General features: G+C 45.0%; 1 protein-coding gene across 1 annotated transcript in view; it reads left to right on the top strand.

The window, feature by feature from the left end:
- WDR33 (WD repeat domain 33) overlaps positions 1 to 11,205 on the top strand; it is a 441,658-nt gene extending 430,453 nt beyond the window's left edge. Inside the window, 4 exon segments of the mRNA XM_030215962.1 lie at positions 2,507 to 2,673; positions 2,771 to 2,863; positions 3,286 to 3,501; positions 9,325 to 11,205. Coding sequence (XP_030071822.1) covers positions 2,507 to 2,673; positions 2,771 to 2,863; positions 3,286 to 3,501; positions 9,325 to 9,554 — 706 coding nt within the window. The 3' untranslated portion in view covers positions 9,555 to 11,205.
- The last annotated feature ends 3,498 nt before the right edge of the window (positions 11,206 to 14,703 follow it).

The following is a 14,703-nucleotide window of genomic DNA, read 5'->3' as shown; positions in this document are numbered from 1 at the left end:
TCTACCTCTCAACGCTCCCACCGTGGCCGTGTTTCCACGGAGTCGAGTCGGGCACGGCTTCAGACACAGGTTCATGAACTTGTGTCTGATACCGATAGTGAGGCCTCGTGGGAGGAGGAGTAGGACATCAGATATTTCTCTGACGAGGAGTCTGATGGCCTTCCTTCTGATCCCACTCCCTCCCCTGAAAGGCAGCTTTCTCCTCCCGAGAGTCTGTCTTTTGCGGCCTTTGTCCGGGAGATGTCTACGGCCATCCCCTTCCCGGTAGTCGTGGAGGATGAGCCCAGAGCTGAAATGTTTGAGCTCTTGGACTATCCTTCTCCACCTAAGGAAGCGTCCACAGTACCCATGCATCATGTCCTAAAAAAGACATTGCTGGCGAACTGGACCAAGCCTTTAACTAATCCCCACATTCCCAAGAAGATCGAGTCCCAGTACCGGATCCATGGGGACCCAGAGCTGATGCGCACTCAGTTGCCTCACGACTCTGGTGTGGTGGATCTGGCCCTAAAGAAGGCTAAGAGTTCTAGGGAGCATGCTTCGGCGCCCCCGGGCAAGGACTCTAGAACCTTAGACTCCTTTGGGAGGAAGGCCTACCATTCTTCTATGCTCGTGGCCAAGATTCAGTCCTACCAGCTCTACACGAGCATCCATATGCAGAACAATGTGCGGCAGTTGGCGGGCTTGGTGGACAAGCTCCCTCCTGAGCAAGCCAAGCCATTTCAGGAGGTGGTCAGGCAGCTGAAGGCGTGCAGAAAATTCCTGGCCAGAGGGGTATATGATACCTTTGATGTTGCGTCTAGGGCCGCTGCTCAAGGTGTGGTGATGTGCAGACTCTCATGGCTGCGTGCCTCCGACCTGGAGAATAGGATCCAGCAGCGGATTGTGGACTCCCCTTGCCGAGCGGACAACATTTTTGGAGAGAAAGTCGAACAGGTGGTAGAGCAGCTCCACCAGCGGGATACCGCTTTCGACAAGTTCTCCCGCCGGCAGCCTTCAGCATCTACCTCCTCAGGTAGACGTTTTTATGGGGGAAGGAAGACTGTTCCCTACTCTTCTGGTAAGCGTAGGTACATTCCTCCTTCTCGACAGCCTGCGGCCCAGGCTAAGCCCCAGCGCACTCGCTCTCGTCAGCAGCGTGCGCCTCAGCAAGGCCCCATGGCTCCCCAGCAAAAGCAGGGGGCGAGCTTTTGACTGGCTCCAGCAGAGCATAGCCGACATCAACGTATCAGTGCCGGGCGATCTGCCGGTCGGGGGGAGGTTGAAAGCTTTTCACCAAAGGTGGCCTCTTGTAACCTCTGACCGTTGGGTTCTTCAAATAGTCCGGCAAGGATACACCCTCAATTTGGCCTCGAAACCTCCAAATTGCCCACCGGGAGCTCAATCCTACAGCTTCCAGCACAAGCAGGTACTTGCAGAGGAACTCTCCACCCTTCTCAGCGCCAATGCGGTCGAGCCAGTGCCATCCGGGCAAGAAGGGCTGGGATTCTATTCCAGGTACTCCCTTGTAGAAAAGAAAACAGGGGGGATGCGTCCCATCCTAGACCTAAGGGCCCTGAACAAATATCTGGTCAAGGAAAAGTTCAGGATGCTTTCCCAGGGCACCCTTCTTCCCATGATTCAGGAAAACGATTGACTATGCTCTCTGGACTTGAAGGACGCCTACACGCACATCCCGATACTGCCAGCTCACAGGCAGTATCTGCGATTTCAGCTGGGCACACGTCACTTCCAGTACTGTGTGCTACCCTTTGGGCTCGCCTCTGCGCCCAGAGTGTTCACGAAGTGCCTAGCTGTAGTAGCAGCGGCGCTTCGCAGGCTGGGAGTGCGAACAGATTCAAAAACACATGGTTGCAGCTCCAGTAGTTCCTGATGCTAATCAATACACGAGATCAGCCCAAGAACTGTTGACTTTACAACCATGCATTTTGAATGTGCTTACATGCTGGTTTTAAAGCTCCCATCCAATGGACTCCATTGACTGTTTCACTGCTCCCACCCCCATTTCTGTGCCCTAGGTGATTCCCTAGGTTTGTCTAGTGGTAGGGCTGGCCCTGATTATGGAGGTAATTTTATAAAGCTTTTTCCACAACAAAAGCAGGTTTCATTTATGGAAAATAGCACGTCTATTCAGCCATACAATTTTATAAGTATATGAGCTAGCATTCCAGGGGCATAATTTGGATGGAGCTGGGGTAGAGTTGTGGGGTACATATCTATTTTATAAAATACACATTTACATGTATAGAGTGTATTCACACATTTATAAGTGCAGGCGTTATTCTCTTTCACAAATTTGAAATACGTGTGCTATTGGAGATAGGTCAGAAAGCACTTTTGTTGCCTTTCTAAAATTGGTGCTTTTTGGAACATTTCACCTAGGTGCCCTATTATGACTTTACTCCCATATGTTAAGAACTGGTACTTTCCCAAGATTTTATCACATTAATGAAAAACTGTGTTTCTAGAAAATGCTTGTTCTCACTTTGTTTCCCTGTCTTTGCAGTTTCAGAAGAGGTGGACCTCAAAGACATGAGAGCCGGGGACGCAGGGGAAGGGACAGTTTTACTAGTCCTGAAGAGTTTGGAACAGAGGAGAAGTTTGAACAAAAAGAAGAGAGCAAAAGAGGAAGAGATGTAGGTGGAAGGGGACGAAGCCGAGGTACCTCAAGAGGTAAGACACCTTTCTTTCCTTTGTAGAATTCACAGTGCTAGTAGAGTTTTCTTTCAATTTGCAAAGTGTGTTAATCCCTACATTACTTGTCTTGTAGGAACACGGAAAGGTCTTCTTCCTACCCCAGATGAATTTACTCGGTTTGAAGGAGGAAGAAAACCAGATTCTTGGGATGGAGGGAAAGAATCAGGTGAAGAGCAAGAAGTTGAAACAAACCTACTGAATCTCCTATGCTTCCTATACATTTTTGCTAAAATTAACAGGATCTTGTTCCAAACTTACCTGATTTGGCTACTCTAGTACATATGGTTAAATCCTATAGAATTGTAGCTGACAAATCATGTGCATGTTTACCCTTTAGGAACCTGGTTACCCTAGGCTCATAAATGTGGAATTTATAATAGTTACAAGCCAAATCTCTTCTAAGTTAAACCAATGAGATTATGTCTAATTATTTCTAGGGTTGTATGCAAATAATATGATGAAAATATTATTTATGGATATCCTGAAAACCAAATTGGACAGGGGGATACCAAGGAACAAATTGAATACCACTGATAACAGTGTTAGCAGAACATCTTGATTAAGATTTTTTGTCTCATTCTTTCTAAGGTCAAGAGCACTTCCGTGATGGTCCTCGTCCAGATCATCCTCCACCACCTCCCCATGATGGTCATTCTCCTGCCAGCAGAGAACGCTCCTCATCTTTGCAGGGTATGGACATGGCTTCTTTGCCACCTCGAAAGAGACCATGGCATGATGGACCTGGGACTCCAGATCAAAGAGAAGTGGATGCCCCTGGGGGACCCCCTGAAGATAGAGGACAAAGTAAGAAGATTTATTGATTTTGGATACATTTCGTCATGACAATTTAGTGGCAGCAGTAAATACATGTTTAGAAAGATACAAACACACATTTTGCAAAGAAACAGAATAAACAAGTTCTAACTGGTTCCATGAGATGATGTCACATGTGGGGAAATGAGGAAGCTTATATTGCATGCTGTGGTTAAGCTCAGGGGTATTGTAATATTCTCAGTGATAGGATGTAAAAGGGGTTGCTGTGTGCTGGATTTAAGAACATTGGAGGTGTCAGAGCTAGCACATTCCTGCTATTGTGTTAATGATGCTAGGTTCCCACTGAGCCTTTTTCTCTGATTAATGAAGCAGCATTAGTTAAAAATGTTTCTCTCTGCATGCCCTCTCAATCTGAAGGATTCATTATGGAAAGTCAGTTTTACTCTATCTTAGCATGAGCAAATCTAGAAAATATAAATTCCTTATCGTCCTACCAGACCAGTCCAGACCTTGGGTTTGTGCTGTCCTCCCAGCAGGTGGAGACAGAGAACTACAGAGTTGTGATATCATCTCTTAAGAACCTGTGCAACCCTTGGCCCGTCAGAATTTCTAAGTCTCCAGCAGATGGTAGGCTTTCCATGCAGCCTCTGATGGTCTGGAAAAGAAAGAAAGAAAAGTAGCTGAAGAGGGAGGTTTTAAAAAAATTATTATTATTTTAGGGATGTAATACCTGGGGGTCCCAGGTCTTGTTTTCCCCTCCCCTCCCCCAACCAACTCTTTTGTTAAGAAATTAGGTTTTTCTTGTGCCTTAAACCTTTCCCCTGGGGGAAATTCTTGAGCACCCAGACTGAATTGCTGCTCAACAGACAGTTTGACTAGCAGTTGCCTGAATCAGTGCTTCTTTGGTCTATATTTACCTGCTGTGTTTTACTTGTAGAAAAAAGCTGCTCTGGAAAGACTTTTGTTTTTGACTGCTTTTGTTTGCACTGTCAGACAAGCCTCCATGCAGAACGTTTTGTATGGGCAGAGATTTACCCTCTACTTCTTTTGATTTACCTTCTGGCCTTGCTGCTTCTCCTAATGTAGCTGTTAAGCATCTTAGATTGGAAAGGGGTAGAAGATCTGAATGATAGGCTTTCTGTAGTCTCTAGGGTAGAGGAGGAGCTAAACTTAAATTCAGCAGAGCAGCAGTTGGAACTGGAGGAAGACATTCTCTCTGAAGAAAATGAAGTTCCACTGCAAGAAGATCCTTTTCTGTGTATTTTTGGTAAGGGGGACTTGGCTACTTTAATGTACCAGATTTTGTCTACTCTTAAGATTCAGTGGATAAGCCAAGTTCTAGTACTGGTTCCCAGGACTCCCTTTTGATTGGTATCAGAAAGTCTTCCAAGGCTTTCTGTAGTCTTCAGGTGATAGACCACTCCTACCCAAGTTGAGATAATATTAAGCCATCTCTGACCTCATGTGCAACTTTCTTTAAATTAGTCACCTTACCTTCTAACTCTTCTTACTCTCTTATTTATCTATATATGTTCCATGTTTGCTTTACCCTTCACTATCAATTAAAATGTTCTATTACGTATTGTGTTGACATTGTAAGTTGTATACTATCCAGCTTATAATCGAAAGAGAAAAACGCCTATATTGCGACCCAAATCGGGAGGTGGGCGTCTTTCTCCCGTGGGCGCCCAAATCGGTATAATCGAAAGCCGATTTTAGGCGTTTCCAACTGCAATCCGTCGCGGAAATGGGTAAAGTTGATGGGGGCGTGTTGGAGGCATGGTGAAGGCGGAACTGGGGAGTGGTTATCGGCCGAGGAGAGATGGGCGTCTTTAGCTGATAATTGAAAAAAAAGCCGTTTTTACCGCGATTTTGGGTCACTTTTTTTGGACCCTTTTTTTTTTCACGAACAGGTCCCAAAAAAGTGCCCCAACTGACCAGATGACCACTGGAGGGAATCGGGGATGACCTCCCCGGACTCCCCCAGTGGTCACTAACCCCCTCCCACCAAAAAAAACCCACTTTACAAACTTTTTTCCAGCCTCAAATGCCGTACCCACCTCCATGACAGCAGAATGTGTTCTATCCTGTGACAGCCTTTCCCTGGTTCTGATGTGGCTCTCGGGTGAGTGTGACACCCTTTCTGTTATGTGCACTGCAGAGTCACATCAGCAATGCATTGTGGTGGGTGTAGGGTTGGGCTCCATGATTCCACTAGCTTGTGGCAAATGCTCATGATGTTGGTAGTTGGTAGGCTCTACTCCCATGGTGCTTTTCCCCCTGCTTAGTGGGTCAGAGTGTGCCCTGTTTTGTTTCCGGTAGTCCATGAGGTAGTGGCCATTTTTGTAAGCCAGTTTTAGATCCCTTTCACGTGTTAGCCACGTTACAGAACTTAGTTCTTCCCATGAATGTGGTTGAAAGAGGGCATTGTACAGCATTCTGCCAGCTCGGACCTACTGCTAATCTCAGTACCAGGGAGACTCGTTGCCAGTGGGGCACAACCTCTGATCTGCAGTTAACTGTGAGTAAGCGTGCTTATTCCAATAAAGGACGTTTTCGGAGAGATTAGTCTTCAGGTGTCAACTGGTGTGCCAATGTTATATAGCAGCAACGAGTCCTAGAGGCCTGCGTGTATGCAGGTCTCTGGAGCACTTTTAGTGGGTACTGCAGTGCACTTCAGCCAGGTGGACCCAGGCCCATCCCCCCCACCTGTAACACTTGTGTTGGTAAATGGGAGGTCTCCAAAACCCACTGTACCCACATGTAGGTGCCCCCGTCACCCCTAAGAGCTATGGTAGTGTTGTACATTTGTGGGTAGTGGGTGTTGGGGGAGGGGGGTTGGGTGCTCAGCACCCGTGGTAAGGGAGCTATGCATGTGGGAGCGTTGTCTGAAGGGTGCCCAGTTGGTGTCCTGGCATGTCAGGGGGGCAAGTGTACTACGAATCGTGGCACCTTCTACGACCAAATGGCTTGGATTAGGACGTTTTTGAGCTGGGCGCTTTTAGTTTCCATTATCGCTAAAAAAAAACAAACGCCCAGCTGAAAAACGTCCATTTTTTTCGAAAATTCGGTCTGTCCCACCTCTTCACGTACCTGTTTTCGGACATAGACGCCCCTGGAGATAGGCGTTCGCGTTCGATTATGCCCCTCCACGCCATACTTTTTATTGTTATCTGAATATTTTTACTGCTGTAATTGCCTATTCTCCGAGGACAAGCAGGCTGCTTGTTCTCACTGATGGGTGACGTCCACGGCAGCCCCTCCAATCGGAATCTTCACTAGCAAAGTCCTTTGCTAGCCCTCGCACGCCCGTGAATCAGTGAGGATTCGGACAAATTGATTAAAAGTCTTTCTGAGACCAAAGCTAGGCTTCCAGAAGATCATCCCAAATCTTTTTTAGAGGTTTTTCATCTAGAAGACACTTTAGGGAGTCAATGAGATATAGACTGGGAAGCTTGCATGCTACTCAGCTTATTATATTTACTTTCAGAGGTCAGTTATTTTGAAGTAGCTATAGAGCAGGTCGAGAATTCTTCACAGGGACTTTAGTAACAACCAACAGTTTACAATGAAGGTTTGCAGGCCTGTTCTCTGGTGCCTTTGGTAGGAGGTTGATTAAAGTCATTTTATCAGAAGTGGTACTTTCGGTACTATAGGTCATTTGGGACAGTTACACTCTGCAGTTTGCTCAGCCTCTTCCTGAGCCATTTCTGGAGTTGCATTTTTGTTCTTGCCTAAATGTTGCAGCAGTCCAACAAACCTTATTCAGGTTACTTCATTCAGAAGCAGTGGTTCCAGTTCTGCTTCCAAGACATTATTCAATTTATTTTGTAGTTGAAAACAAAGAGGATACCTTCTATCTGATTCTTGATCTCAAAGCGGTCAACACATTTCTTGAGGATCCAAGTTTTCTAATGGAAACTTTAAAATGGTGTTTGAGGAGGTGCAGCAAGGAGAGTTTCTTCTTTAGATTTAATGAAGGCTTTCCTATAGTTCCTCATAAGGAAGTCCCATAAACATTACTTACGGTTCATATTTGCAGTTTTGTGCTCTATCTTTGGACTAGCCACATCACCGAGGTACATTTACAAAAGTGGTGGTAGTAGCAATTGCCTTGCGCCTTGGTCCACCTTTATTTGGACAACTGATTAATAGAATGAAATCATTCCAAGAAAGTGAAACAGTCACAGTGTTGCACTCCTTACAAAAGTTGTGATGGGCTGACAGTTTCTCCAAGAGCAACCTTACAAACACTGGAATAACATAGTAACATAGTAGATGACGGCAGAAAAAGACCTGCACGGTCCATCCCAGTCTGCCCAACAAGATAAACTCATATGTGCTACTTTCTGTGTATATCTTACCTTGATTTTTATCTGTCATTTTCAGGGCACGGACCGTAGAAGTCTGCCCAGCAGTACCCCCGCCTCCCAACCACCAGTCCCGCCTCCCACCACCGGCTCTGCCACCCAATCTCGGCTAAGATTCTGAGGAGGAGTGGCCTAGTGGTTAGGGTGGTGGACTTTGGTCCTGGGGAACTGAGGAACTGAGTTCAATTCCCGGCACAGGCAGCTCCTTGTGACTCTGGGCAAGTCACTTAACTCTCCATTGCCCCATGTAAGCCGCATTAAGCCTGCCATGAGTGGGAAAGCGCGGTGTACAAATGTTAAAAAAAAAAATCCATTCCTTCTGAACAGGATTCCTTTATGTTTATCCCACGCATGTTTGAACTCCGTTACCGTTTTCATCTCCACTACCTCCTGCGGGAGGGCATTCCAAGCATCCACCACTCTCTCCATGAAAAAATACTTCCTGACATTTTTCTTGAGTCTGCCCCCCTTCAATCTCATTTCATGCCCTCTAGTTCTACCGCCTTCCCATCTCCGGAAAAGGTTCGTTTGTGGATTAATACCTTTCAAATATTTGAACGTCTGTATCATATCACCCCTGTTTCTCCTTTCCTCCAGGGTATACATGTTCAGGTCAGCAAGTCTCTCCTCATACGTCTTGTAATGCAAATCCCATACCATTCTTGTAGCTTTTCTTTGCACCGCCTCAATTCTTTTTACATCCTTAGCAAGATACGGCCTCCAAAACTGAACACAATACTCCAGGTGGGGCCTCACCAACGAGTTATACAGGGGCATATGTGGGGCCATAAGTGTTTGTAGCAGAGATTTCAGTGTCCCACCCTCAGTAAGTACTGCTTTGATACATCCCAAGCATCTGAACTGGTCTGGTGGGATGATGAGGAAGGGTAAATTAGTTCTTACTGCTAATTTTCTTTCCTTGAGTCCCTCCAGACCAGTCCAGAGCCCACCTTTGGTTCTTAGCATCAATTTGTTTTCTATCTCCTGAAATGTAAAGTTTTGATTTTGGCTTGTTTGTTATTCCTGTTGGATTTTGTCTGGAGGGCTATATCCTTGATTAGTTCTCTGAGAGGTTTGTTAGTTCCTAGGGGAATTTATTTTTCCTTTTAATTGCCTTTGTTTGATTGCTTTGTTATGATAAATACTGACTGGTCAGGGGATTGCACAAAGTTCTCAGATGATGACATCACAGCTCAGTAGTTCTCAGTCTTCACCCACTGGCAGGACAACACAAACCCAAGCTCTGGACTGGTCTGGAGGGCTTAAGGAAATAAAATGTATTAGTTAAGAACTAATTTACCCATATTGTGGCTAATGTAATTGGACCTGAAATGTCATGCCTTGAACTGTTTTGAAGAGACTATCTTAGATAAGAATCCTATGACAATCATCAGTTCAGGTCTATACCCTGATGTTTCTAGAACTCATTTTTAATTGATTAGAGTATGGTTTTTAATATAAACCTGTAATTCTGTTTTTCTAGATCGGACAGGTCCAGGACCAGCACAGAGAGCACCAAAGTCCAGCCGCTCCAGTTCCCAAGAAGGAGATCCACAAGATGTATCCCATCGAGAAGAAGGATTTGGGGGACCTGCAGGGACTAGTAATGCTTCTAGGGGAGGCAGGAGTGGAGGCAACTGGGGAAGGGGAGGCAGCATGAACTCTGGCCCATCAAGACGAGGAACTGCTCGTGGAACTGGGAGAGGCCGATAGAAAAGGTGTAAACTTGGCCTATTCCAGTCCATATTGGACAGTATTTAAATGGATATCTATTTTGAACTCATAAAGTGAGAAGAATATCCTGAAAATAAAGAAGTCAGTGATAACTGCTATGCTAGACTCGGGTTCAGGTTGATAGCCATCAGTAATGTGAACATACAAATATCTTGTGAGCAGGGCTACCAGGAAATTATGCAGAACTTTGATAAAAAGAAATTAGAAGGATTTATACAGGCCCATTTCTTGCAGTATTTTTCTGTATTTTGTTGCTTTAAGGCTAGAATCATTCCTTCCTACTGCCTCATAGGAAACATCTGTCTCTTCCGTAGCACATTGAGGGTAAGTGATTGAAGCCTGGACTAATTCATACATTCTGAACTGCCAAAGAGAGCCACTTGCAGCAGAAAAGTAACTTAGAAAACAACAACAACAAAAGAAATACAAAACTGCAAGAAACTGAGAAAATCTAAAAATCTCTATGAAGGCTAAACATTGTGGAATCTGCAATTTTTTTTAGCGTTTTCAGTGGTCCTGCTAATATGGTCTTCTCCTGGGACAAGAGACTGCTCTTAGCTATCACATCCGGGCTCCTTTGGTGTCTGGCATTTTTCTCCCATTACTGTGTTATTTTGTGGATAACAAGCTGGAATATTTTTGGGGGGGAGGGGATAGATTTTTAAAAATAAGTGTTATGAGACCATGGCACCTCAACTGATTTCAGTTTGTTTCCAGAGGGAGAGAACTTTCTCTATGTACAGTTGTCAAATGTTCTATTTGTTTTTGTATGAAATGCAGAATGTAATTTGCGTAAAAATTAACAACAAACTACAAAAAGCCACCAGTGTCACGACTCTGTCTTCACATTCTCATTTCTTACCAGGCATGTCAATCTTGAGTCAGTCCTTTACGCAGTTCAGGTCTTTATTTCTCCTTTAGCCTTTGACTAACTTTGGGAACCTTTCAAACTGCAGAGATGTGCAGACAAAATCTCAGCTGTATTTTCTCCTGTTCCACCCATTTTCAAAAATACAACTGTGCTGAAGTACTAAATGTTTTGAATGTGTGAGAAGAATCCGTATTATTGTGGCTTTTCTTTTAATGTGGCATATTTAGCAGACTCTACCAATGTCATGGCATTTTTGGGATTGAAACAACAAAACTGAGCTTTTGAGCTATAGTTTTCTGATTGTAAGGCTTGTGATATCCAGTAAGATTTTGGCTAATGCAGTACAACTACTATATTATGCAACAGCAAATTCATAAAACATTTCTTTCCCAATTCACATTTTCTCTATAACCTTGTAACACTGAGATGCGCTTATTTTAAACATTCAGTAATGACAGTAACCTATGAATACCATTAAATAAGAAAACAACGTCAGCAATCCAATACAAAAGGGTTATAGCTTAGAGATCTAAAGGAAACATGGAAGAAGAGTACATTATGTTTAAGTGTAATATTATAGAAAAGGAAGGTTGTTTTTTGATTTTTAATTATATTGTTGTTTACATCCTATGTTCAAGCATGGCCAGGAGCTGTGGGCCTTTGGCTATTTAACTGAAGAAATTGGTATGCATTATTTGTCTTTCAAAATATACTTAATGAGTGCCAGAGGATTCAAAATAGAGTGAAAATATGAGTAGTACAAGCAATAAAATGTGAAGTTTCAAATATGTGCAAACTAAGCAATTGCTTTTGTGGGTGCAGTGGGGATTCCAGTGAATTCATTAATTCTTCTATTTCTTGAGCTCTGTTTCCTAACTACAAAAATTCGTGCCACCTTTTGACATCTATTGGTAAAGAAATTTGGTAGGAGGATGTGAGAAATATACATTGTTACTGGGAATTTTTAAGGTAAGTTTTTTGGATGGAATAGTGTGGCACAAATCCAACGGTAAGGGTAACCATATTACGTGATTTGGCCACCATTTTCCATAAGTGCATTTTTTATGCTTTGGGATGGAAATTGGTTAGAAGGAAAGTGACTTCACAGTTCTGCCCAGGAATTTTCTGCATTTTATTCCCTCCTTGATTATTGGTCAGAGTGTAGTATGAAATTTTAGAGCCAGCATGGTGACTCATTTGGCAGTGCTGTGTACTACCATAGAGTTCTTGCGTGTGATTCTTGAGTCATTTCTTCTGCTGTCTGGGCCACCTCTCGAGGAACACCACAGAAGCAATCTTCATTGCCCCCCGGAAGTCTCCCAGTCATTGTACAGCTGCCACTAGGCTTTGTACAGCTCCAGAAGGTATCCTGTTGCATAGGCACCCACCAAAGACTGTCGCTGCAATACTAGGCTAAGTGATTTGAGAGAGGGATGTAAAATAGAAGAAAAAACTCTTTATAGTAGAAGTTATAAATTGGTACCAAATCAATCAAGTGACTTGCACACTCACACTCTTACTTGAATCTAGCCGTATATTAATTTACCATGGCATGTGAATTAATGCTAGTGAGTCCTCGTAACAGAACTACAACATTGGCATTTAGCTCACTGTATTGTATTGATCTATCCTACGGTCATTGAAAAATGTTTTAGAAAAAATGTTGAATATAAAAAAAACCCAACAGTAAGTGGTATAACACTCATACTAGCCTTTGAAGATTCAGGCATTGAGTGATAGCGTCAGTCAGTCACCTCCTATGATTCTTTCCTCCTATAGTTTATCCTATTTTCCTTAGCATCCCTCCGGACCGGCCCAGGATTGGACTGATGGGTTGTGCACGCCTTCCAGCAGGTTGGGAGACTGAGAAAAAAACTCTGACTCTAGCGAGCCAATAGGAGCCCTGGTCATGTGACCCTAGCCCCAGTATTTTCTCAGTCTCCCAGCAGGTAGGAAGTGAGCCCTTTAGTCTCTCTTTGTTATCTTCAAAACTTTTTATATTTTTTCTGTCTGTTCCGAAATTTGGTGTTTATTTTAGTCTGTGCCAGAGGAATTCTTTGGAGGCTTGTTAGCATTTATCTTTTGCCTCAGGGGTGTTATACTCGGGTGTCCCGGGTCCCTCCCCCTTTCTTTCCTCCCCATCTCCCTGCTAAAGATTACAATTTTCAGGGAAGGGGCCCCCTTTTGGCAAGCAAAGGGCTGTTGCCTTTGGGAGAGGCAGCCAGTTTAAAGATTAAAAAAAAAAAAAAAAAGGGGGGGACAGAGCTAAGCAGAGGCAGTGCTTCCCCATAGACTTAACGAGCACACAGCTCTGGTGTCTGTTTCTATGGTGTCTGTTTCAGTAGCAGCAGCAGTGGATAAAAAAAAAAAAAAAGAGACAGGAACGGAAAGAAAGACTCTGAGAATTTCAGTTGCTTCAGGAGTCTCTTAAGATCTCTTTTCGCGGGTGTGTAGTTGGCTAAACGCTAAATTTTGTTATTTGTTTTTGGCGTGAACCGTTCCGGCGCGTGCACGCGCGTCTCCGCGATGTCGGAGAAGTTGAAGCGCTGCGCTGTCTGTCAGCGGCGGGGGGTTTTGTCCGCCGGTTCTTGCAAATATTGTTCCTCTCCTTCGACTTCGGGTCCGCTTTTGCCGGGGCCGAGCTCCTCGCCGTCGCGGTCTATTTCTGTGGTACCGGAGGATTCGGGCACGCGTCAGGACGCCGTTCCCTCGGATTTGGTGCGAACGGCGGCCATTTTGAATCCGGCTACGGAGCCGTCTTCGCGTTCGCAGCCTGCGATTTTACCTGCATCAAATGTTGATAATTTGAATTCCTCAGCTCTGGTACAATCTGGGCCCGCTCAGGCAGGGGGTTTTCCTCCTGAGTTTGTGCTTCAGATGTACCAGGCGTTTTTGATGCACAAAGGTGATGCAGGGATGGGGGCAGGAGAGACTACCAGTCCTGCTCCTCCTCCCTCTAAGAAATCGAGGGAAGGTGATTTGCATTGGATTTTTTGGGATCAGGAGATGCCCTATTTAGAGGAGGAGGAGGATCTGATGGACAATGCCTGCTATGATCCTGATTTTGCTTCCTCAGATCCTGAGGCTGCTTCTTTTGTCCAGGGGGATGACCCTTCTGTAGCTAGAGTTTTTCACAGAGATGATTTGCAGGAGCTTATTGCTATGGTCTCCTCTACTTTGAATTTTGACGATCTTCCTCCAGTTCCTCAGTAGACTACCGTAAGGTAGACTTTTTGATTAAGGGGTCTAGATCCGCAGCTAAAACGTTTCCCATGCATCAGGATCTGGGATATCATTAAAGCGCAATGGGAGATCCCAGATGCGGCTTTTCGTCCGACTAGATCTATGTCTCGTCTTTATCAGATTCCAGAAGCAGATAAAGCTATGCTTAAGGTCCCGGTGGTTGATGCAGTGGTGTCAACGGTTGCTAAGCGCAATACGGTGCCCGTGGATGGAGGCACGGCTCTGCGGGATGTCCAGGATAGAAGGCTAGATTCTCTGCTTAAGTCAGGTTTTGACGTTTCTTCATTGGCAGTACAGGCTGCCATTTGTGGCTCTTTGGTGGCTAGAGCCTGCTTTAGATGGGCCGAGAGAGTCTTGGACAGGACTTCGGATGATCTGCAAGCTATCGATTTGGAGGTAGCTCGAATTGAGACGGGGGCAGCTTTTCTATCTGACGCTCTGTATGATCTGCTGCGAGCATCTTCTAAGTCCTTGGCTCTGGGGGTCGCCGCTCGCCGGTCTTTGTGGTTGAAGGGTTGGTCGGCGGATGCGGCCTCCAAGTCAAAGTTGAGCAAGTTTCCCTTTAAGGGTTCTTTCTTGTTTGGAGAAGAATTAGATAAGCTGGTTAATTCCTTAGGAGATGCCAAAGTTCCTCGTCTACCGCAGGATAGGCCTCGTCTAGCCAACCGAGGTTCTTTTTCTGGTAGGAGTTCAGTGAGAGGCTTCCGTAGATTTTCAGCTGGTTGCGGTTATCAGCCTCCTAGGACTCGTTTTGGCAATAGGACTCAGTCCTTTTGGGTCCTCGCAGAGGAGCAGGGTTTTCCAATCCAGGTTTTCGAGCCCAGAGTCGTTCTTCCCAGTGAAGGTGCGAGGGCCTCTCCTCTGGTTCCTGTCGCAGCTCGTCTCTCTCAGTTCTATCAGAGGTGGGCCCACATCACTTCGGATCAGTGGGTCCTGGAGATTATTCGAGACGGTTATGCCTTAGAGTTCGCAAGGCCTATTTCAGACGCTTTTCTGGTGTCTCCCTGTCGCTCT

The sequence above is a fragment of the Microcaecilia unicolor genome, chromosome 10 (assembly GCF_901765095.1).
Source record: "Microcaecilia unicolor chromosome 10, aMicUni1.1, whole genome shotgun sequence".
Classification (NCBI taxonomy): Eukaryota; Metazoa; Chordata; class Amphibia; order Gymnophiona; family Siphonopidae; genus Microcaecilia; species Microcaecilia unicolor.
Note: the sequence above shows the minus strand (reverse complement) of the source record. Positions and strands in the feature narration are given on the sequence as shown.